The following is a 25,425-nucleotide window of genomic DNA, read 5'->3' on the forward strand; positions in this document are numbered from 1 at the left end:
ATTAGCTTGATAAAGGGTCGTTGGAGGTGCAGTTGTTGGTGTACAAGGAAAATAATTACAGGGAAAGCACACATCCATGAGGTACACCAGTATTCACAGGGAGTCTGACAACTATACTAACTGTATCCATTGCGTTCTATCTGTGAGATAGTGTGATAGAGATCTGATAGATAGAAAGTGGAACATTGAACTGTAACAATCTGTTGTAAAGGAGTGACATCTCTTTTTGATATATTTTTAAAAATAATTTAAATACTTGAAATATCTTTTAGAAGTATTTTAGAACTTGCCTCTGTTTTTTGTGTGGCACAATTGGAAAGAAAGTGACCAATCTAAAGCAAGGTTAAACACCTTAAACATGCCTCAATATCAAATAAACACCTACTATAGTTGGTGGGGATTATGACAGCAGCACTCTGCAATAGTTTATCTGATTAAGTTACTTAATAAAAAAATATTATTACTACTGCTTGATTGGATGTTGGAATATATAGATTTATAAATTTAAGTAGACAGATGGTTCTTAACGCTTACATCCTATGATGCATCAAGTTATTTTTGCAAAGGGTAGGAAAATACACATGCAGAAAGGTGGCAGAAGCTCTTGGTGGTAATGTTATGAAAAAGTGTTTTGGAGACAGCCCATCTATTAGGTTATTTAGAATAGGAATGCACAGGCAGTGTGATGTATTTATTTGTCCACAACACATAGGGCATGGACTGACCGCAGGTGACTTCACGTGTGTCCCTCAGGCCTCTTTGTACAGAAACTCTGTGGTAGAATTCAAATAGAACAGAGCTAGTCCCGATAAAGAGCAACCATTTGAAAAAGGCTTGATAACGTAACTTTCCATCATGGCATGCTGTTAAATATCAGTGCCCTTGCAGGGAGAGTCTTCGCCAACACGGAGGACACTGCCTGTCTGCTGGGAATGCGCCGTCGCGCCCTGATCTTCCAGCCCGTGATGCAGCTCAAGGAGGAGACTGACTTTGTGTAAGCTGCTGAGCTCTTAGAAAATGCATTGTGCCTTTTGAGTTTTTTGTTGGGTTGATAATCTGAATATTCAGTTCGTTCTTAGCAAGTGAGTACATTTATAATGTTCTGGACCAGGCTTTTAAAGTCAGTATCTTTCTGTGTTTCTGTGTTAATCTTTGACAAAGATCTTCAAAACAGCATTAGCCAACTTTTATGCGGTTATGACTAGTATGACCTGTCCACAGGATAGAGTTATAAGTGGGACAAATGGTGGAATACAAATCTCACTTGTTATTTGAAAAGAAAACTATGGATCATACTGACATTTAAAAGCAGTCCCCTAAAATAATCAAATCATTGGAGGAGAATGTAGAATACTTTATTTTTTGTTCTCTTGAGATTCTATAAATATACCAAAGAAAAGTGCAATTAAACAGAAAGATAAAGGCTGGAAAGAAACACCATTTCACCTATTGAGTGATTATTCTAAAGCATAAAAACTAATAATTACCATAAACCAATTATACAGTATACTTAAACTCTGTGACCGTGGGCACAAGCCCATTGGTAAAAATTCTGCAGTACGTTTTATCTTCCTACCTGGTAATAAATGTAATATTATTTTAACATTCAGGGGGTGGAGGGGAAAGTGAAACAATTTTAGAATGGTTGTGACATGCCAATATGTTTTATTGAGTTTCATTGCCTTGTCACTGTACAGGATCAGCAGTTCTGTGCAGACACTATAACGCGCTGTTAGGGTGTTTGCAAAACATTCCTCACATTTGTAGAGCACTTTTCTTCTGAGAGAAGCGCTTCATCTACAACTGAAGTGCAGCAGCCAGTCTGCCATTGCACAGCAGTGAAGTGAGAAACCACTTGAGGGGGAAATGAAGGGGTAAACGTGGAGAAGCCACATTATAGAAACCCAGAGTAGAATTAGGATTAACTCCCCTTTCCTTATATATAGTGCTATAGGATGTCTCATCCAAAGGACTCACCAACACCACTTAAAGCAGCAATCTGGTTTTCCTTAGGGGTCGCCGGTCCAGGTATTGAAGCAGATTTCCTTAAGTAATGAGATCAAGATGTACAGTACCTGGGTTGACCTGCCCTAGAGTTCACAGCCTGTAATAGGACCTTAACTGTGAACATACTGCTTTCTTGTGACATGAAAGTGGGCACTTGTTTGCTTAAACCTTTTTTTGTGTTTGGTCAACAGCCACAGAATTCCTAAGGAACAGTGGTGGTTAAAACTGCGCCCCCTGATGAAGATTCTGGCCAAGTACAAAACCAGCTACGATATCTCCGATTCTGGTCAGCTGGAGCACGTGGTACGCAACAGGCCCAAAGAGTCAGAAGGAGCAGCTATCTGAAACAGCCATTTTAAATTTATTGTAGATTGGTTTAGCATTGTGTGCAAGAGCGCTGAAGAAGCTTTGTCCTATTATAACTGTATTGGCACTTTATGTCCCATTATAATGTAATTTCCCATTATTTAAAAAAATGATGTAGGAATACCAGAAACCAAAGTTGCTAAAATGGTCATTTGATCTTTTCTCACTCCAAAACTTTATTTCACTGCCTGACAGTAAAGGAAAGCACCTGCTTTGTTCCAGCCACATATGTTGTGTTGTCACCACGTAATTGCACTGTGTTCCAAACCTGTGGTGTCTGTGTTACCCCTGAGAGTAGGCCATATAGTTCTGCTGCTGTGAAGTTGACAGATGTAATTGTGAGACCAATAAAAACAATAAATATACATATTGTTGCAAACAAAAGTTGTCATTTAAGACAGTCGGTGGACAGTGCACAGAACCACATCTCTGGTCACAAAGCAAATTCAAGGACCACAGCAAACCCTACAAATGTTTAATTGTAAAGATCCTTCATTTACATTGTATTTTTGGGGTCGCTCAGGGGAGTCAGTCACTCAGGGGACTGACTATCCAGACCATGTGGTCTCCACTGGGAACAGGTTGCCTACAACTTACTACATGCATTTTGAAAAGCTGTCAAATAATGGTAGTGCTGGTAGTGCTGCAACCATTTGTAATTCCCAAATTCAGTCTTGAAATAAATTTCTTAGTGAATCCAAACCAGTATGTTTGCCTCCAGGATAAAACCGGTATATTTGCCTGCAGATCGATAAATACGTTTCACACTAATTTACCATGTAAAGTAAGACTGGGCACACTAACGTCATTTTTTAACTACCAAATTCAAATAATGTTATATAGATCTATAGATCTATTATGTAGTTATATAGTTTATAAACTCAACCAAGTATAATTTTCATACTATTTCCTTTGAAAGTAAATGCACCCCTAGCCAAAAAAAAAACATGATTTTAAGTTAAGCATTTATTGGGAAAACCTTTCAATTATTTTAATAATTTACAGAAAAAAATATTCTAAAATTGTTAGAAGAAACTCCTTGAATACATATTCTTTATATTCCTACCTGTTAAATATTCTGTTGCGCATGTGAATTTAGGTTGGTCTGCAGCAACTATTTGCAAAACATAATACTGTGTATTTTATCAGTCTTTCACGGTGAACCTAGACTTTTTGGGACCTCACAATACAATATACAACGTTTTATCTCCTCACCCCTTCTTTCCTGTCATGGATTAACTTCCAGCTTGCTGACCTAAAAAATAATCTATTCACCATTAAAAAGCTTCAGTGAAGTAATGGAATGTTATTGCTGTAATATTTCTGAACATTTTCCGTCAATTGAAACTTTTTATTACATAGACGCTCATGATCTTGATGGTTGTAATGGAAACTTATCTAACGACCCAGGATGGGTCCTTGTTGATTATTTCATTTTCAGGTCCAAGGATTGCTATTCCGTGTGTTCTCTGTCCAATTCCAAGATACCTGAAAATATAATAAAAGAGATTAAATTTTCTTATTTCGTCTTAAAGGGCAAACCAAGTGCCATAATCAAATTTAACTTTATCCAACTGCAATTCAGAACATACTGTCAACATTAATTGTCAGAACTCACCCCCCTTCCCCTTTACTGAAGGATGAGACAGGGAGCTGCTACAAAGGCAAAGATGGAGTGAAGGAGGGATAAAAAACCAAAACCATAATATTACTATATGTATTAATATATCTGACCACTTTTGTCCCATGTTTCAGTCCAAGATTAAAATATGAGTTTGTCCCCAGAGTCTACATTACCTCACAAAGCATCAGTAAAAGTGCTGCACCTTCTTCTATTAAAGGACAACGCCTTTTCTGGTACAAGTGGTTAAACAGAAAGGACCTGTTTTTCAGACATTTATGAGACACTGGGGAACATACAATTATAATACAGTAACAATATGTTCTGAACTGCAGTTTGTACTCATTTGTTTTGTACTAGTTTTCCCCTTTAGCATACTACACTGCTCATTTTCTTGTTTTCACTGATAAAACAGTTTATTACAAGTCTATTTTGACTTAAAAATCTATTTATAAGTCTATTAATCTTATAAGTCTTATAAATCTTATAAGTCTATTTTTGACCTTTAAAAATCTTTAAAAATATACAGACCTGTTAGCCACATCAGTCAGGCTTTTGTGAGTAACAGCGAAGAGCTGTTCTCTGTGCTTCTGCTTCAGCTCATCAGTGATGCCACACAGGAATCGATTCATACCTAAAACACAAAATTTACAAACGTCTGAGCTGTTCTCCTAATATATCTCTCGTAGTATATCAATAATTCAAAATGCTGTCAGACCCAAATATAAATTCTGTAGTTAAGTATTTCCAAAATACTCAGCATTGGACATTTCACTAGCTGTCCTATAAACTAAGCAAAATGGCAATCTTCTGTACTTCCACTTCACATCTCCAGAAAAGAAAAAAAGATGGGAGAATAAAAACACTCAAATTTACTGCTGAGAATGAAGGACTGCAATAATCCAAATGTCATGAACCTTAAGAATGCACAGTAATGCTGTGCAACGTTTCCTGTCAGTTTCCTAACAAAGCTGATCAGATTAGAAGCTTTCAGATAAACAATATCAGGAAGTTTGAGTGATATGTGATGTACAGTAGCTAACTGGTACTGTATGGTTGATGTACAAATGCCAATCCAGAAGGCTACATGAGGCTGTTAATGAAGCAGATTAAATTAAAGAACTATAGAGAGCTATTTTTACCTGTCAAGAAACATTTGCATGACAGATAACGTATGTTTTAAGATTTGGAGAATTTGCAGTCCCTCATTTTTTATCTTATTTTATTACACTTTGGCGAGAGCGGACTTTTTACCTTTGTCTGAAGGTGCTATAGGAGCATCGACAGCAGAAAAGACTGACAATGTCGCTTCATCGATGTCCTGTTGAGTGAATTTTCCCGCCTTTGCCCACTCTACTCCATTTCTGAAGGCAGCAAGTGTTTGCACAGAGTTTGGGTCCCTACAAATGGTAAAGTTACTTGAATTGAAAAATTGTTTTCCTGTTCATAAGTTCAGAACAGATGATTATCATTAAATATAAAGAATTATAACAATGTTTGGCATAGGATAAATGCCATTATTTCCTTTAAGAAGTGCATTTTAAAGTGATAAGTCATTAGACAGCAACTACTGAAAATAGGATTTGATAATAGGTTCAAATACAAGGTTACAAAAAATATGAAGTGTTGCACTTTAGTTTATTTTCAGTCTTCATCTTTGTCCAAAATCTTTGTCATTGACTCCACAAGGGCCTTTGCAAGATTTCTAAGTACTCATTGTTGTTAATTATTAAGTTGTTTTTTCAAATTTAGGTTACATTTTCCTCTCCCTGTTTATATATTTTAGACATTGAGGTACACAACTGCTAATATTTGTTGTGTTTTGCTCCTGTATACTGTATATACATATTTAAATTAAGCATCATCAGTAAATCATACCTGTATGAGTAGAAGGCAAATAAACCTCCTTGACCCATCTTTGCACCCCCTCCATAAGACCCTCCTTTCTCTCGGATTTCTCCATGCAGGAACTTCGCCGTCATCAGCCGAGCAAGTATACAGAGACTGGAAACAAACAGGCTTTAGCTGTAAATCTACACTCCCAATACAGTATTATATAGTATCTTGAAAAATACCTGCTAGAACATCCACTTTACTCAAAAATCAAAACTAGTAAGAGAGTTATGACATTTTTTCAACAAAACATTTTTTCACAACTAAAAGAAGAAGAATTGTATACGTATATATATATATAAATGTGATTAACAGCAATTACTTTTGCTTTGATTTAACTGATGAAAGAATTTGGTGATAATTCACCGTTTTGTGTGCTGTGGTATAATTATACGGAGGTGTGTTTCACCTGGCATAGTCCTGGTGAGTGTAAGGAACAGTTCGGACACATTCGCTCACATAGTTCACAGGGAAGGGAAGCTGAAAATAGGTTTTCATCTGGCAGGGCTTGAAGGTTGGATCCTGCAAAGATGAAGTACGAAATACCCTCAGCTATTTTCATTTTATTCTGCTATACATGAGAGTATTTTAAATTCATTATTAACTTGTAAATAAAACAAATTATTAATACAATTAAAACAAAAAGATGCATGACACTTTTTGCAGCTTGGCTTTTGATATCGGAATTATCTTTAAAAACACTTGGGACAGAAAAGACAAAGTTTTTTACATTTACTGTATAGTCAAGCAATTTGATAATGATGAATATTAAGTACAATATAATATTAATATATAAAGTATGAATATAAAGTATTCAGATCCTTTCTATAATGTCCCATTGTGTAAAACATGCATATACCTTTTTTTTTACTAATATTTTATTCAAAACATGCTCAAACAGAAGACTTCTAAAGGTAAGATATTTACCAGTAGGTGTCAACAAAAAACTGAAATATGTCAATTACTTAACTATTCAGATCCATGAACTCAATATATGGCATTTTTGGCAACCTTTACAGCCAGAAGTCTTTGCATAAGTCTCTACCAACTTCACACATCAGCTTCATGCAATCTTTGCCCATTCTTCTTGGCAGATTTGCTCTTCCAGATTATCAACAGGATTATCAACTGAGGACACTGACCAGGCCACTCAAGGACATTAATTTTATTAATCCACTCCAATGTAATTCGGAGACCTATGTTTTGGATCACCGTTCTGCTTGGAAGGTGACTGTTTCTCCAGTTTTAGGTTTTAAGCAGGTTCCAGTACTTTGCTCTACCTACTGTATGTTCCCTATCAGCCTAGGTAACCTTCCCAGTCCCTGCTGATGGGAAGTTGAAATATAACATAATGCTGGCTCCTCAATGCTTTATGGTATGGATGGTGTTGATGCACTATATTGGGTTTGTATCAAATGTATTTAGACTAAAAAAAGGTACAATTTCTTGTCTGACCACAACATATTTTGCCACTCCATGGTTTGAGATTTATTTTTTAGTTCCACAAAAGTCCACCGGAGGGACTGGGATTTTATTCAAGGACTTTTTCTCTTATTGCAGCCATTTAACTCTGTAAGACTTTCAAAGTCACTGCTGGTCTCATAATTGCACCCCTAACCTATTTTCTGGCAAGCAGGCAAGGAGTTTTGGAGAGACAGCTTGATTTAGGCCGTGTCCGGGTACTTTTCCACTATTTAATGATCATCTTCATGACGTTTAAAGATATTAAGGATCCTTGAAATGTTTTTATAAATTTGTCTTGATTTCTGTTCTTAAATATCTCAATCTCCGAGTTATTTTGAAATCTCCTTATTCTTCATGGTTACATTTTTGCTTGAATTTCGCTACCTGATAGCTGGTTCTGAGGATAGATAGATGTATTTATTCTAAAATCGTCTGAACTACTAATATTGCAAACAGACAGGCCACTCAACTGTATTGCTACAGTATATTAACTTTAGTCTGTCACAGCAAAGTGTACAAATACGTATGCAGTCATGACTTTTCTCATTTGTCTTTCACATAAATTTACTTCTTTCTTTTTTGTTTTGTATGTGTGGAGTAGGTTGTGTATATAATATTAAACTGGAACTTAAAATTGCCCTGACTGTATCCTTCAAGGGCAATGGTAATCCAAACTGGAACCCAACCGCCAAAGAATAAGGATATAAGGTAGGACACCAGACTTTCACAGAGGACACAAATTCACTTACACATGTACAGTGGCAATTCACAGACGCCATGTAAGTCAAAGAGCAAATCTTTGGACTATGAGAGTAAACTGGATTACCCACATGGACACAGGAAGAAGATGCCAGTCCTATACAGAAGGCATGATGCAAATGAATTCTTCGTTAGTACATGTGGTCCATGTGCCATTACTTACAGAAATAAGCTTTCTGCTAGCACCTGATCCAGAAGAGGAGGCCAAGGGATCCAGAGCTTTCTGTGGAAACAAACATCAGAAATAGAGCCATCACTGACAAAGTTCTCTACTCATTGGTCACAGACAAAGGAAAACTAAGATTTTTGTTCAGACGGAAACAAAGATTATACTTGCATAACTCTGAAGAGTGAACATCATATTGAATTAAAGTATACAATCTGTGTTTACACTGAGGAATTAAGCTTTCAAAATTAACAACAGTGACAAAATCAATTGTGCAACTACAATGGTCTCCACAGTGATCATTCTGGCCATCTTTAAATCAAAATAACAATTATTTTATGGATTAAAATGGAATTAAAAACCTTGATAACAAGAGATAAACTATGTAATTTCCAAAATACACTGTAAGGTTAATAAATTATCTTTTAGTTAACCATTAAGTCAATTGACAAAAGATTCTTATTTACATCGATGACAATTTACCACAGCAATCTGACAGAACCACCTCTACCAAACCCTAAGTGATATGAGCCCATGACCCTCCTAACCTGTAACAATGTGTCTACATTCAAGTTCTTTTGACAGTTTTCCACTTACTTGAACGCAGTTGTAAGCACTTGCAAATTTAAACACAGAATTTAATATAAACAAAGACCTCCTTCTTGAACAAAATTAAAATGTACTGTTATCAATACATTTTCAGATAAAACACAATACAGACTTTAGAAACCTGAAGACAAAGTAAACTTGAAATTTCTACCTCAATGACATTGGGTCGGACTGTTTTACGATCTTTCTTCTTTCTCGCAATAGTGCCCATGAGTTTCTCAACCTCCGCAGCTGCTTCTGACATCTTCTGAGGAGTGGCATTCACTGCACACCTGGCAAAGAGGCAGGACATCTCCTCATGTCACACAACAGGACCAGTACCCAAAAGTACAGGACCAGCAAAGAGAAAACGTTTGCTTTACAGTCAAGCTATTTATATTTGCCTACATGAGATTAAGATGAATAAGTGCAATATATTTTTTAATTCGGGTAATGCCAATATATTTGAAGATATTAGATTAAAATAATACTTTGTTTAATCCACTCATTTCAAGTAATCATAAAATAAGTACCAGAACTTACATTCACTTTATGTAAGCTTTCAAGAGTTTTAAAATCAGGTAACGAAAGTTGAGGTAATGACTGCATGAAACGATCTATTATGCTCGCCAGTCTGTGCAATCGTTTTAGATAATGTACTGCAGCTTCTGTGTTCTTCCCTATTCAAACAAGTTGAGTGCTTATGGACAGCACTATGCCTGGGTCACTCGTTATCCATCAACATGAGCACTTGTCCTCACCTCATATTCTCTGGGGAGAGAAGGTGTTTCTTAATTCTTGGCAGCTTGCGCAGTACTGCAGTAAGGTCTGACATCTCTGTAATTCTCTTCATAAATTTTACCTTAAAAAGATTTATGGGTTTCTGTAAGTAGAGTGACTAATATTTCAATAAAACAGTTGTGCTCCATGAGCTAAAACTGGTATCTTAGCACGAACAATTGCATTACAGGTTAATATAAGGAGCTGCATCAGTCTGTGAGCTGCAAAGGAACAAAGAGAGCTTAATTCCACTCTGAAAAGAAAAAAAACATGTTTCAACTGTGAAACTTCTTGGGTATGTGGGGAAAATGGAGAGAACAGGAATATGAGGATAAGGTGAAAAAGAAAGAATGTAAAAATAGGTAAAATTTCAGGTGAAGAGTGATAGGATGAAATATGTAAATATTTGGAGAGATTTCAAATATATTTAGTCAATTTTGTGTTGAAGAGGAAGGAAAGGACAAATTAGAAATGGATTCTGGTTGTGGAGATCCTCATGGGGTTTTCAAAGCTGTCAATGTACTATGAAGAATATTAAAGAATATTCAAAAAAAATAAGAGACTGCATTTAACCTCTCCTGTTTTCTTTTGTTGTTTATGTAACAATAAATTTAAATTCCAAAACATGGTATGCAGTCTTTGTTCACTGACAGGGTCCTCACCCAAGCCAGAAACAGGCCTCAGTACACCCTCAGGACAACTAAGGAAGAACCAGAATGGGATTCCACAATTCCTTCTCTTCTGCCCCAACACCCTTTCTACTCATTCTCAGGGTCACCGAACAAATTCTTTCCATTTCACATCTCTTACACTTTTTTACCAGACCCTCCACTTGCCTCATACCAGTGACCCCACCATAGTCTTTTTGTACAAATATCAAGCTTCTTCAGAGTATCAGAGTAGCAGGGGAGCCAGAGCCTATCCCAGCAAGCAGAGAGCACATGGCAGGGTACACCAGGGACAGGATGCCAGTCCATCGGAGGACAGATACACAGACACGCACACTCGCTCCTAGGGTCAGTTTTCACAGAAGCCAATTAACCCACCAGTATGCTTTTGGACTCTGGAAAGGAACCGGAATATCTAGGGGAAACCCAGGTGCCCCAGATCTGGAATTGAATTCAGGACCCCAGCACTGCGAGGCAGCAATGCTAACCACTGTTAACGTACTACATGGGATTAATTCCTATTCTATAAAAACATCAGAAGCCAAAGTTATTAAAATCACACAACCATGGACTAATTTCTTTTTAAAATCTCTCCACTATTGCACGTACACATCACAGCCAAACCACTCACTGCCCATTTCAAGTACAGATAGAAGCTTTGCAAATATTTCAAACCTACTGAAGATAAGAAGAATTTGAGAAGGAAGTTAGATCAATTGTAATCAAAAGTACATTATGAAATCAGATAACGGCTTTGCAATTCCTTTGCAATTACTTCCAAAGTGCCAAAAACAGTATGAAAAATTACGAACTAGTATTACAGATGACACAATGCTTCATTCTGTCAAGAAACCATCCAAAGTATGTGGATGTTATATTTGAGCTATTTATATATAGAATTCTGTTCATTATAATATTGCCCTCTTTGAATTTAAGATGTTTTAATTGATTTTAATAAGGTCACAGAAGCTGACTGCATTCATGCAGCAGTTCATTCTAGAGGTCTATGTGTGTTTAGCTGTCCTCACCTGGTGCATGCCATCAAATGTTTCCTGTAGTTCTCCAGCAGATGTTAGGGTCCTACCAGCTCTGATCATGGCATACAGGTGTCCAGAACAAGAAACTCCATTAGAGAGCTCCTGAGCTGCCATCATAACCAGGACCCGTAAATGTTCTTCATTATCAAAGTGGGCACTGAAAGAGAAAGACCAGCTGGATGTGAACTTAATTTCTTTACGGATAACTTGAAGGCAGTGATCACTGAAGCATACTGGTAGTTTTTTCCAAACTAGGTCACATTAATTTAAAAGCAAATTTAAAATGTTTATTCAGTAGTTCACTGTGGACCATACACCCAAACAAAATGACATAAGATGGACACTAGACAGACTGAACAATAATATAAACCTCAAAACTGTAGGTTCTTTATTAAAATAGTATAACCGTACCTTTGATAATTATGCAAATGATATGCAATTGTAAAGGAAGAAGTAAAGGTTTATTCCATGCTGAAAAGAGAAGAAAGGAAACAAAACTTTCCGGCTATGGAGCCTTCTTCCACAGCTGAAACGTGTTTTCTTTGTTCTCTTTTCAGCATGGAATAAACCTTTACTTCTTCCTTTACAATTGCATATTATTTGCATAATTATCAATTAGTAATTAGTAAAGCACAACCATCACTTGTTCCTTTGCAGCCTACTTGAACTACATATGCAATTGTATATTGAAATAATAACTGTGAAAAATAATGAAAAATAATGTATTACAAAGAAAAGTATAAAGTAACCTGTTGAATATATCACCCCAGAGATTCAGCATATCAGGAAGGTTTCTCTCCAAGCACAAAGAAGTGAGAAGAATTCCCTGGAAAGCAGGATGAAAAACAAGATCACAAAATAACCTACAGAAGCAATATGCATAAAGTAAAGTGTTGAAAAGCAGTACATGGCCCGGATGACATTTTTAAAACATCAAGTAGATAGCTTAATCAGCATGCGAAGGCTGCAAAGAAACAAGTAAAGGTTCATTCCATGCTGAAAAAAGAAAAGAAACACAACATTTCGGCTGCGGAGCCTCCACACCCAAAGAAGGCTCCACAGCCAAAAGGTTGTATTTCTTTCTTCTCTTTTCAGCATGGAGTAAACCTTTACGTATTTCTTTGCAGACAATGCATGCTGACGCGGCTACCTACTAGAACTACTTCAGCTTACTTCTGCTGCGACCCACTGTGCCTTCCTCTAAATCTTTTTCTAGATCTCTTCGTCGTTCCTTCTCCTCCTCCCTGTGCTACTTGCCCTCACAGCGATCTGTTCCAAGACCAGGCTTTCTAACCACCTCCTATTCCTTTACAGATGTCATCACACACGAAGAAGGCTCCACAGCCAAAACGTTGTGTTTCTTTTATTCTTTTTTCAACATAGAATAAACCTTTACTCGTTCCATTTTTAAAACATCTCTACTTTTGTAAACTTTTGAGTCTGCTTTCTCATGAATACCATGTTTAAGAACATAAGTTAGTGAGAGAAAGACATTCAGTACCTCTCGTTTGGTTGCTAGTAAAAAGCCAGAGTGTCAGCGTCAAAACATGGCTAGGTAGGCTGTTCCAGATTCCCCACATTCCATTGACTACAGGCGATTTTGAATATTCTGAACACTTACTGTAAGATCCCCTCATAGTCTTCCCTGTTCAGGACTAAAGTGACTGAGGTCCTTTAATCCCTCTGAACACTGTCCAGGAATGTGTGTAGTTGTGCTTCATTTGACTCATTTGCCTATTGTCTTTTTAGGGCTAGACAGATATTTCTGATTTATTAGAAAACGTCTTGCTGTGTAACTGTTGTGTGCTTCGAGTTTACTGGAAATGGATCATAAAGCTTTTTAAGAATATTTTTTCAGAAATATGTTTTACTAAATATCTTGAGCAAGACTTGAAAAAAATGCTTGTGTAAGTAATGTAGAAGTGTGATTTCAAAGGTGATGTGTGGACTGATTTGTGATGGACTGTATTTTTCCAAATACCTGCTCATACATATCTAGGCCAGTGCAGTCAGGGATAACTTGTGGAGTAACAGACATTCCCCCAGTCTTCAGTTCAATTTGCTGAGCCTGTTGTCTATAGTCCAGAGCACCACAACCCATTCTGAAAGGAATGAGAAAACAATCAGATTGCTTCCTATGCATAAAATTAAATTTTTTATCAAACTCTACGTTATTAATGATTGTGAAAACCTTTACAACACAAGCAAAGTTTCTCAACTTTTCATGAATTGAAATGGCTTTGTACTAATGTAATAATGTACTTTGCACCACATCCATAAGTGTTGAGAAATAAACTTTATCTGGAAATAGGATTTAAATATCAATCCTTTGCAACCAGCAATGAAAAGTTTTGAAGAATGTAAAAGTAAGGAATATAGGTATACTTTAATATGGAATGGATATCTTTCAACGGGTTTGGAAAAAGGAGCAGAAAACAGTCTCAAGGTTCAGAGTCCCCTTTTGGGCCAGAGCCAAAAACCACAAAGGATATATAGGTGTACAGAGACTAAACACTAAAGTAATGAGAAAGTAGACCAAAAGCTCATAAAAGGTAAACATCAGTTATTGTGAATTTTATGCTGAAACTCAAATGAAACCACTGCAAGTAAGCTAAAACAGGAGACTGATGCTCATGCATGTAAATATTAATTATGATTAGAGTAGATGAGTCCTATTCAAGTTACACCCTCAGGATGCACCTTAATACATTTGACACATCAGCAAACACTACATTACAATACTCAAACCTAGAAAAGACAAAAGGATGCATTAACTTTTCTGCATGAGACTGGGAAATACGAATGCATACAAGTAATGTTACAGAGATGGAATGGATGGATTCAATTTTCAACTGTATTTTGATGGTTCCAAGACCATCAAGGCAAATAAGGTAGATGCAGTTTTGGAGTTTGCAAGGAAACACAATCAGTGTAACATTGACCTTGTCAGGAGTTAAGATGTGAAACATTTTGTTGTATCCAATATCATCTAAGCATCTAAGGCAGACAGTCCTTAATATAAGGCTTCATTTAATATAAATTTGGGTGTCAAGAGCATAGAAATTAAAATAATGCCATACCTACAAAGATTCAAAACAAATGGTAAAATAGATACTAAAAATAATGGGTTCTCATCAATGCGAAAATGGCCAATTTTATCAATGATCTATCAATGAGATTCTTAAACTAGACAAAGCATTTCCAATAATAAAAACGGTACTCTACCATTAAGAACAACAACATTGTATCATGAGTTTCAGTACCATGTGAAGCCAGCTTGAAACTGTTCATACAATGTGCCTGAATTGAGTTTGCAACTGAACAGCAAGCCTGTTCAAGTCGGTTTGCCAACAATATTATATAACAAGCTGGATATTAATTATTGAGCAACTGAGTATTATTGTGGATACATTTAAATTTAAGACTTCTTTAACAGATAAGAACTGTTAGTTTAAAGGTCAGTCTTGATCTGGATTCGCTAATGACATGCTTAACAGTGAAATGAAAAATTAAACTCGAAATAGGATCCAAGGAACATGTAGTGGATTTGTTTGTAGTGATCATTTCAGATAAACTAATCTCCAAAGTACAAAGTACTCTCAGAAGTGAAATCATGAAATATTATCCTACCTCTCATATGGAAAAATACATAAGTAAATAAAATATAGTGTCTAAATTAAGAACATCATCATCATCACAGCTTCACATTTAGCATACAACCTTGTGTATATATATATAGAAATAGAAGTGTTTTATACTGTAATTGTTTTATTTCCCACACTTACTTAGTAATGACATTGCAGAAGAGAGGGACATAAATTTTGAGATCCTCAGGAAGGGTGTTGAGGCTGCACATTGCCCTGAAATACACCATGCCATTGGTAGGCTGGGCACAGTACTGCACTGGAACCTCACCTGCAGGAGTAATATTACACCAGAAGTTTTAATATATGATAAATTACTGTCTGAAACTGTATCAATATGGAATATATCAATCAATATTTAGATTTGTTGTGGACTTTAAAATGCCTAGTTATGAGACCGAGAATGCATTTTCTTTAGATTTTCAAAAATGAGATTTTCTGTTCATATACAGTACATGTCTCACTGAGGTTTTGTCCTCAAAGATTTACCTGCACTTCCCATCTCTACAGGAGTCACTAGGATGGTTGGCTGAATGTCGGATACTTTCAAACTGGGAAGGCAAGATGCATCTTGTGAAGTACTCTGAAGAGATAATAACTGCAAACCTGGGAGAATAAAATACTGTATGAACTGCAAAGTGTGAGATAAACCTAATCAGTATCACACTGAAATAGGAGTGACAACATTCAGTCACTTAAAAGTGCCATTATAATACAATATACAATTTGAATTGTTAAAACAACTAGTAAAACAACTTTTGACCAAATGTAAAGGAACCGCCATTGCTTTGAATCTCATGAAAGTACTTAAAAAAAACTGTATTATTGTTACAAACTGAACACATCTCTACTTACAAACTGAATACATCTCTACTTTCATATAATAACCAAATAAGACCGTTGGCCTGTACTCAGACATTCAGCAGCAAATTCCTTACCCTTTTCATATATTTCCTTCTTGTCACTCTCAGACAGTCTCTCCACCTTTTGCTGTAGTTTTTCTTCCTCAGCTTTAGCCTGCTTTTCAAAGTACAACTCATCTGGACTCATGGATAGTGTCAGGTTGTGTGTATTGTCCTGGGGGGGGGGGTTAGACAAGGGCTATGTGTTTTACAAGGTCACAGCAGAGGCACGTTGTTCTGAAATATCGACACACATCTAATTAACAATACCTTAAGTGGACAAAATGTTGACTTCTGCAAATCTGACACAATATAAAATAGAAGGAGGCTACTCAGCACATCTTTTGGTTTGGTTGCTAGTAAGCATATCCAGACGTTTCTTGAAAGAAGGCAGTGTATCAGCGTCAACAACATGGCTGGGTAACTTCTTCCAGACACCCATAACACTTCAGTCAAAAAATGGTAGCTAACTGATCCATGGATCCCTTCCTACAGTGTCTTGGAGCAACATATCACGTCTGCTTCAATAACACTGCTGGACAACAGTAGAAGCTAGTAGAAGTAGCTAGTGTAACAGAAATAAGAAAAAGTATTACCTTGAAGTATTGTTTTACTTTTTGCTGAAGAAAGTGAGGATTATCCTTTAGGCATTGTCTAAATCTGGACACTTGGTCACTGATTTTTAAAACTTCCACTGGGTCTCCATCATGATTCCAAGACGTAGCAATAAACTGAATTGTAAATAAGGGAAAAAGAAAAGAAAAAGAACTAAACAACACCCTTTAAAAATACTGTTACAATAAACGACTATAAAATGCAAACTGTCATCTACTGCTTTTATGTTTTCGTAAACCAGTGTAATTATGATAGGCCTCTCTCTACAGTGTCCTATAAACCACAGCTATAGGGTTACTTAAGTCTGTAAAGTTTAGTTCAGGCAGATAACCTTTCATTTACATATCTTTACTTCCACCATCCACGCCTTTACAACAGTCAAAATACACTCATTCAACAATTAACACCCAAGATAATTACTTACTGAAGCCAGAGCCAGTCCAAAACTAGTGGACTGATGCTTCATCTGGATTTCAATTTTATGAAGAAGGGCTTCTATTCTTTCCTCCTCAAATCCATTGCTTAGCATTGAAATGGAGAGAAAAACATGACAGCATTCATGTAAGTAAACGTTTTATGTGGAATAATGGCTTACAAGTTTATTTAAATAAAGTGGTACAGGTATATCTTACTTACTCTATGATCTCATCGAATGTTTGGCTGATTATTTGTCTAACTTTTTCAATGTCTTTTTCAGCAATTCCCTGCAATCCTACACTGAAGGAGGCCTCCTTAGTGCTTCCGTTATATCTGAAAGGGAAAAAAGTATATATTGCATAATCTCAGATACTATAGGTTTTGGAATATCACTATGATAAAAATTAAACCCACATTCTTTAATAAACACACAGCAATACCTGCAAATATATGTATATAAAATGTTTTTATACATTATGTACAGTATACAGTAAGTCATTTTAACATAAACTAATGTGTCCTAATAATCCCCATCTATGAATTGGCTTCATTACTCTGCTCTCCTCCCCACTGATAGCTGAAGTGTGGTGAGCGTTCTGGCGCACTATGGCTGCTGTCGCATCATCCAGGTGGGGCTGCACATTGGTGGTGGTGGAGGGGAGTCCCCATTACCTGTAAAGCGCTTTGAGTGGAGTGTCCAGAAAAGCGCTATATAAGTGTAAGCAATTACTACTATTAATATGTAAACCAAGGAGCAAAACACCGCATTACTACTGCTTTTTTACCTCTACAAAATTTATAATGATTAAGTCTCACTCCATTACTATGCTTACTTCCACAAAAGGCATGTATTACTGATGTTTCTTCTATTATTTAATTGTTCAGATAGAATTGTAACACAGCAAAATAAAATATGCTTATTAGTATTGACTACTCTACTCCTTGTACACTGCATCTCCAACAACCCTTCCTTCAAACAAATTGTGCAGATAACATCGCCCTTGTAGGTCTCATCACAAATGAAGATGAAACCTGTGGCACACTTTGTAAAAATGAAAAAAAAAACTCACTACACATTACTTTTTCAGAAGTTTAAAATAAAACATTTTAACATCTGGATTAAAATACCATTTTGGGGATTTTGTAGTGCTATTTATTAGTCTCATGTTTAAAATAATTTTATAAAAATGATTTTTTTTTTTTTTTTACACACATACTTGACAACACTCCAGTGTGCAGCAGCACAGTGGTTGGGAAATTTAAGTCTTCACTGTGCCACCTGACAGTTATAAAGCAGTGTAGTCCTGCATTTGACAATATGGAAAAAATAAGACTACCACGATGACCATGGCTACCTGCCTACAGACACCTTGTTTTCAAGAAGGCTGCATGTACCAAGCCAACTGAAGCCGGCACCACTGATTCAGGAATCACTGGATGGAATCTTTAGATCAATAATCTACTAACAAGATAAATGGGCTAAATGGCCTGCTCTTGTTTGCATACTCTTGGTTTAGCACTGAAGCACTTGAGAGCAGGCCATTAACATACAGTCTGATACAAATTGTGATTTAAACAATGCAAATTCTTGTAGACCAGTGAAAAATGTAAACAGGATTATAAAATTAGGAAATTATTATTATGAATGTCTGGTTGCCTGAAAAATTGTTTTCAGACTGTCATTAAAGTGTAATGTGTGATCTCCTGGAAATTAAGTAGACTACTTTTAAACATACAATGCATACAGAATCGTGTTCCACATTGTCTGACATATTCATTTTGAATATTATTTTTAGCATACCCCACAACAGGAGAGAAATGTGTTCCAAACTTCGGCTCAATTAGGGCTTTGTAGAATGGTGAGTTGGGTCCAGAAACCATCAGGGATGACAGAAGATTCAATGTAAAAGCTTCAAAGGTATCTGTAATGCTAAAAATTATAATTCCTCATTACTTTCACTAATAATTGATATCCAGCAAAGACAAAACCTTATTACCTGAAATAGCAAATTAATTACACTATATAATCATTATGTTTTGAAATGAAGGAATAACATAACATAACATAACATTACTTTATTAGCCCTATACAATGTCTTGCAATAGGAATTCGTCTTTCACATACCCCATGCTCTCCATGAGACACACAGACACATAGACAGGGAGAGAGCCTGAGGTCAAAGCGCAGGGTCGGCCATTGTAGAGAGCCCCTGGAGCAGCTGGGGTTAAGGGCCTTGCTCAGGGGCCCAACGCAATAGGATTCCTCTGCCGGCTACGGGATTTGAACTGGTAACCTTCCAGCCACAGGCGCAGATCCTTAGCCACAGAGCCACTGCTCCGCCCCATGTATGCCATGTACTGTATGTGAATGAGTAGCCAAAAGATCAGCTTTTTTTTTTGCTTTACAGTGAAGTCATTTGTATTTGAAATAATCACAATTTCAGTTTTTATTTTGGGTAATTTCATAGCTGATTTGGTTCATCTTTGTTTATGAAGTAACCACTGACAGCCACTGCAGAATGAATTCTAAAGTTTGCAGAACCTTTTTTTATGCTTATGTAGAAGAAAACGTTTCCAAACTTAATGGGCTGCTTGATAATGATCCAAGGCATACAGTACAGCCAAGGTAACCTAGGAATTCACCATGAGAACGAACTAAAAAATCTTAGGTCAAACGTACAGATTTCAATGCAAATGAGCATGTAAAATACATACTCAAGTCAGAACACCCCAAGAAGGGGGAAGAACTTGGTGTGGCTAAAGCAAAGGCTTGGAAAAGCACCCCAAATATTGCACAAAGTTTTGCGAGCTCAGTAGATCAGACTTCATACATTTATTGCCTCAAAAGAACATGCAACAAAATACTGACTTTTTGACATTCGGAAATGTACTGCACTTAATGTGAATGAGTACGCTTATGTGTCAGTTATGGTCACATGAAATCCCTGGATTGAACACAAAGTATGTTGTTTTATTCTAAAATAATCAAATGCATGCAATGAATTATTCAAAAATAAAATGTATATAACATTGTAATTAACATTCATATTAATCTCATGATCACAAATATAAATTGCTTAACTGAAAAAATATGTTTTGACCTTGCCGTCTCACTACTTTTGGAAGGCACTGTACGTTGCAGTTGCATGTCATTTCTCATTTTCTCAGGCACAGTAGCGAGCAAATGTATTCATAAACTGTAAAAATGACCTGTAGCATGTAAACCAATATTCCATATTGATGTACTGGATATCTAGATTAGCATAACAATGGAAATCAACATTCAATGAGTCTTTTATACAGAACCTCTTCCTTGGCCCCAGGTTATGTAGTCCAAGATTTTATTAGCTTATATATAAATGTTTTAGTATATAATGTGAAAACTCATCAATAACACCAATGTTTATGTTTGCTTAACCTTTTGATCATTAAGTCTGATGCAGGCTTTGTATTGTTATCCAAGTGTAAAGCTGATTTGTCACGAAGCCTGAACTTCACAACAGAAGGTAGCAGTTCATGGCTACAGTTTTCCTATCGGTTTTCATTTACTTCTATACAGACGAGTCTCTTGAAACCCACATTTCACTTTTATGTGCTATTGGCTGTTACGTCACACTTTCCATTCTGTCTACGTTAGGAAATCTTTAATGTTTACATCTTCTTGCTAAAAAGAATAGCTCATGCTTTGTGTAGACTTGTGTACCACAGAGATGTACAAGTGTACATCCTCATTGACTTACTCTCCCAGGAGGAAGCTCACACACACAGTGCTCTGTTTGGTAGGATCAGGAGCTAGGGCATCCACGCCACACGTCACATGGTCCTCCCTCTACAGAAAGAGGAAAGGATTGTCAGTGAAGTGGAAGCTGAACAATGACAAAAAATGGATAGAAGACAAAAACGAAGAATGACTGATGACTAATGTAAAAATAATGTAAAATACATCTGATGTACAAAATTATAGGTGGCCATCTGTGTCTTTACGAAGTCAAAACCCAGCAGGCTTTATTGGTCACCCTTAAATCGTCAATTCCTGAATACTTGCAACAATTTTGTTCTCACCACTTAAGCGATTGAATATTTCAATTAGACTGTCTAAAGATCATTCGTAATGAAAATATCTATACCCTAAAGACATGAACAAAATTCATGTCTTTGTAAACTTGTTTACAGCTAACTATAAAATCTACTACACTGTACTCTCCAAGACTAGGATGGCCAACCCTTCATTTAATGATGTGGATGTCTTATACAAGTTCTGTGAATTCGTAGATGTAATAGTAAGCTAAAAAATCAGAATATAACTGCTGCTTATAGGAATTTCATCTAGTCCTTCACTGTTCTGTCGGCTTTTGATTTTATCAATTCAAATTGATATTAGGATAGATTAGCCAGGAGCTAATTCAAAACATAACCTCTTGGAATCATATTGTTGACACTGAATACCAATAACGTTTTAGACATTTATATCTACTTTTTTTAATAATGATGATACTGCTAAAGCTGATGGACTCACCGAATTGTTCCAGCGGGGCTGTGGAGGGACAGCAGTGTTCGGCTCAGTACGCTGGAATCTGGAGAGTGCTTCCTCATGAATTTGTTTTAAGTGCTGCTCCAGAGGCAGATCTCCATAGGTGAAAAACCTGAGTGATACAGTACAACCAAAACCTTTGTAATGAGTTAAAATACTTTTAACAAAAATCTGTACACACTGGGTACCTTCATATATACTGCAAGTACAAAACAATTTAATGGTCTGATTAAACCTGTGAAGCATTTTATTTCACTGAAACCATTTAACAATGCAATTTTAGTTTCTGATTTCTTCAAAGCTTTAACATTTTAAAAATGTTTTTCTAAAGATAAGATTCCAGTCATAACAATTACCTTGCATTGCTTGGATGATAGTGTGTTGCATGGAACTGTTTCAACTGCTCCCAGGAAAGGTCAAGGATGGCAAGTGGCTCCCCACCAGAGACCACCGAGTAAGTGTGGTCAGGGAAGAGCTTATTTTGGAGGTGCTGAGCATACAGACTCTCATTATCTGACTTGAAAGGAAAAGTATTATTTTAAGTTCAGTGTCACACAGTCCCAAATATTTTGGATACACTCTGCTTCCACATGGTGTGTATTAAATATACAACAAAACAGCAATTATAGACTTTAGTTAATATGTACAGATAAAGGATTTTCAGTTTTTTATAGAAAATATTTTAAAATGTCATCCTTTTAAAAGCAACAGCATTTAAAGAATACTAGAGAGAAGTACAGTTACTATTTACAGTATAATGGATTAAACAGTTTTTTTTTCTTTGCTAATGCTATTATAACAACTTCACAAATGGAATTGAGACAGTTCATATTACTATTATTTTTCAGGAAATTAATTACATGTGTACATTATAAATAATTATAATATTAAACTGGAAGGAGGATTAATTTTTCATGTAGAATGTTTTGAATAAAAATACAAACTATAACTTACAAATGCACCCTTCATTTCATTAAAAACCACTCCTTTAAAAACTAAATTAGACTTTGGATCCGTGGGATTTTCATTTTCAAGTCTCCAGCCTTCTTGCCTGTTAAAAATAATATTAAATTAAATAACATTATATATGGTACTTCTACAATTAAAACATAAAACAACAATATTGCAATTTTATAATGTATTACTGCCGACTCAAAACAGAAGTAAAGCCTGTATAAAACTTGAAAAAAATCACAGCTTTTATTGAGCTCATTATTTAAAAGAACATCCGTGAAACACATACCAAAAATCCAGTTCTCGAAGTTGAGGGAAAAATACAGCATCCAGATACACAGAAAGGAGATTCTGAAAGTCTTTGCTATTTTGTGTGGAAAATGGATACATTGTGTAATCACTAGCTGAAAAAGAAAAACAGACACCATGAGTACTGTATACATGATCACTTAGATCCATGGTTTTTACTTACACACCTAAACTGACCCAATTTTAAAAGGACAATTAGATCACTGAGTGAATAAAAATGCCCTATGTTCTAGCCACAAATAGCATTCAAGTCATATACGAATGGAAAGGATGTATTATTTTTAATTGTGGAGAAATGAGTTCCAACCACTGACTAATCACATGATAATAATAAAATACCTTTGTCCTGCAAATACAGGTTTAAAAAAACTGTCTGTTGTGCATCCATACTTCCATTCACACTACAAACCTGTGAAAGCATTCATGAATGTAGACAAAGATCGGTTCAGCATTTTGAAGAAGGGATCCCTGCAGGGGTATTTCTCAGAGCCACATAGCACTGTGTGTTCTAGAATATGGGGCACACCAGTGCTGTCCATTGGTGTTGTCCTAAACTGAACACTGTGAAAGACAATTCAATGATTATGACATAAATCACTGACAGAAATGCAGAAAAATAAGGGGCATTACAATCATTGTGCAAAACAAGACAGAAATTCTGAGATGAAAAATTAAAGAACATAATTGCATAATACTGTACAAAAGCAGTATTGAAGAAAAACTAAGTAACAATTTCCTACTGAAAAAAGAAAAGCACATTATTTTTCCTGTGGATACACCAGAAGAAGGCTACAGACCCGAATCAGTTTCTGCATTTAACTTTACTCTGTGTAATTGATCTTATCTTTTTCCGTTATACCTCACATGCTGATGCAGCTTCATGCTATTTTGTTTTTAAAGACAAATTAAATTACTAAGTTAGGCCTCGATTAAAAAAAAAGCAATTAGATCCACAGACCCAAATTTAATTACAAACCCTGTGCTTGACTGCAGGTTTCTAATGTCAAAACGTCAAAAAATAGACTAAGCACTGAAATTCATGGACAGGTCAAAGATTTAATTTAAACTAAAATCTAAACTACATACTTTTCTACAATCTCCTTTCTTCCCTCTGATATTTTCTACAGTACAACTTTTACCTGAAAAGATTGTTGGAGTCATCTCTTGCTACATGAAGGTACTGAGCTCCAGTATCGTCATGGGTCAGTTTGACAGCAGTGAGAAACAAGTCAGGAATGGCTGTTACCTACAGTATTAGACAGACAATTGAGATGACAGGCCAAAACCACATGAATTAATCTAATATGACAAGAGAGAAAATACACTATTAATTGTGCAGGTTATCCTTCTTAAATGTTGACTGTGAGAGTTACACTGATGCAAAACTCAATGCAAAGCTTTGTTTTCAATGTCGAAAGTCACTGATAAACTAACACAGGTCCCCCCCTGCCTTAAAGACAATGACGAATTAAGTATTAAATGGCTACTGGAGACCGACTGTCCTAGGTTTTTAAATTTTTGACTGAAGAACGTGCTGTCGTCAAAACCACAGTAAATACTATTTAGATCCAGAAGATGTATTTTGTCCAAGGTCATACTCAAGGTAACTCAAGTCTTGCTCACAGTCTTTGTAAAATGTAAATATTAAATGTAGCGTTAATATTAAGACTCATACGTACTGTACGGCTGTAAAAAGAAGAGATCGTTCTGTGAGGTGCATACAGAATTGAATTAGCACAGTTCTACCTGTTTAACTGTGAAACCATGGATTTTCTCTCCCCCTTCATACTGGAGTGCTCTTTCTGTGGCGGAGCTGCTGTTGTATCTCCACGTCCTCTGACCTAAAAACCTTAATTTTTAAAAGCGAATATTCAAAAGCTGTGCTGCACGTGTTGCATTACATTTTCTAAAACGCACTGAAAGGGGTCTGCGGCCTTGAGTGGACACATGTACCGTAAAGGGGAAAAAAGAGCTGTATATATAATCAGTGATTTTTATTAAATTGCCATGTACAGTACAACTGAAGTGATAACTGATCGTTGTCAATTTAAATATCGGGCATTTTCTAAGACATGAATAAAGTCTGTCACACATCAGCAGCTGACGTCAACTTTCTACCTTGTGAAAAATGACACTATTCAGAAAAGCTGAGTCACGCTGGGGTTTGCACATTAAAATACAAGGTTACATACAGTAGCGTCAAGATTACATTTTTCTCGCTAACACCGGCACGGCTAACAATGCTGTCGGGGAAAAAAAATCTTGATCGGTCCCTACCTTAAATATCTAAGCTTCTTTGCCACAGCTGACATTTGCCTCAGCATTTTGCAATCGTTCAGATACCCACCGATAAACCACTGAACACAGATGCAGTTATCTTAACACAAACACATTGCAAGTATAACACTTCATTCCGTTTTAAAAAAACATTCGAGCTCTCATAATCCACGCCTCTCTGTCATGTTGCAATGAAACACATGTATTATCTTAGTAATGCCACTTCCCATTGGCTCAAGGATGCAAGTACGGCAAAGCAGATTGGCCAAACTTCCTGAACGCCCTGCTCAGTAAAAAGTGCTCATGTACAGGAGCTAGAGTTTGAGAACGAGCTGCGCTCGATGGGGCTTAGAACCAATCGGAAACTGTCTATACTATGCCGGCGTACTAAGAAGTTTTCAATTGTTTTGCATTTAGATTATTTAAG

At 36.3% G+C, this 25,425-nt stretch overlaps 2 protein-coding genes across 7 annotated transcripts in view; one reads left to right on the plus strand and one right to left on the minus strand.

Annotated features, from left to right (window-relative positions):
• LOC148832878 (ATP-dependent 6-phosphofructokinase, platelet type-like) overlaps positions 1 to 2,757 on the plus strand; it is a 41,891-nt gene extending 39,134 nt beyond the window's left edge. For all 6 annotated transcript variants that reach the window (XM_088918098.1, XM_088918100.1, XM_088918102.1 and 3 more), the window contains 2 exons: positions 889 to 994; positions 2,199 to 2,757. In XM_088918098.1, the coding sequence (XP_088774224.1) occupies positions 889 to 994; positions 2,199 to 2,352 (260 nt within the window). In that variant the 3' untranslated portion in view covers positions 2,353 to 2,757. The remainder of the gene's footprint in view (positions 1 to 888; positions 995 to 2,198) is intronic.
• Positions 477 to 25,202, minus strand: pitrm1 (pitrilysin metallopeptidase 1). Its single transcript, XM_088918096.1, has 27 exons — positions 24,999 to 25,202; positions 24,468 to 24,570; positions 23,861 to 23,967; positions 23,131 to 23,282; positions 22,702 to 22,816; positions 22,413 to 22,509; positions 21,815 to 21,975; positions 21,444 to 21,570; positions 20,668 to 20,756; positions 18,729 to 18,857; positions 17,147 to 17,260; positions 16,935 to 17,031; positions 16,492 to 16,626; positions 15,932 to 16,070; positions 15,483 to 15,599; positions 15,135 to 15,264; positions 13,331 to 13,451; positions 12,099 to 12,175; positions 11,341 to 11,506; positions 9,626 to 9,726; positions 9,037 to 9,157; positions 8,274 to 8,333; positions 6,297 to 6,409; positions 5,873 to 5,998; positions 5,249 to 5,394; positions 4,526 to 4,628; positions 477 to 3,861 (listed from the first exon to the last, which is right to left on the minus strand). The coding sequence occupies exons 1-27, from the start codon at positions 25,043 to 25,045 to the stop codon at positions 3,768 to 3,770; spliced, it is 3,087 nt and encodes a 1,028-aa protein (XP_088774222.1). The 5' UTR covers positions 25,046 to 25,202; the 3' UTR covers positions 477 to 3,767.
• Positions 25,203 to 25,425: the final 223 nt, after the last annotated feature.

Source organism: Atractosteus spatula, chromosome 6 (genome assembly GCF_055471065.1).
Source record: "Atractosteus spatula isolate fAtrSpa1 chromosome 6, fAtrSpa1.hap1, whole genome shotgun sequence".
NCBI lineage: Eukaryota > Metazoa > Chordata > Actinopteri > Semionotiformes > Lepisosteidae > Atractosteus > Atractosteus spatula.

Bases quoted from the DNA above. Each gene is read 5' to 3' on its own strand.
- pitrm1 (XM_088918096.1), bottom strand. From the start codon at position 25,045: ATGCTGAGGCAAATGTCAGCTGTGGCAAAGAAGCTTAGATATTTAAG. The intron at 23,968-24,467 runs GTAGAACTGTGC...CTAATACTGTAG, and splicing joins ATGGTTTCACAGTTAAACAG to GTAACAGCCATTCCTGACTT. The intron at 16,071-16,491 runs GTAATACTTTTT...CCCCCCCCCCAG, and splicing joins AAGTAAAACAATACTTCAAG to GACAATACACACAACCTGAC.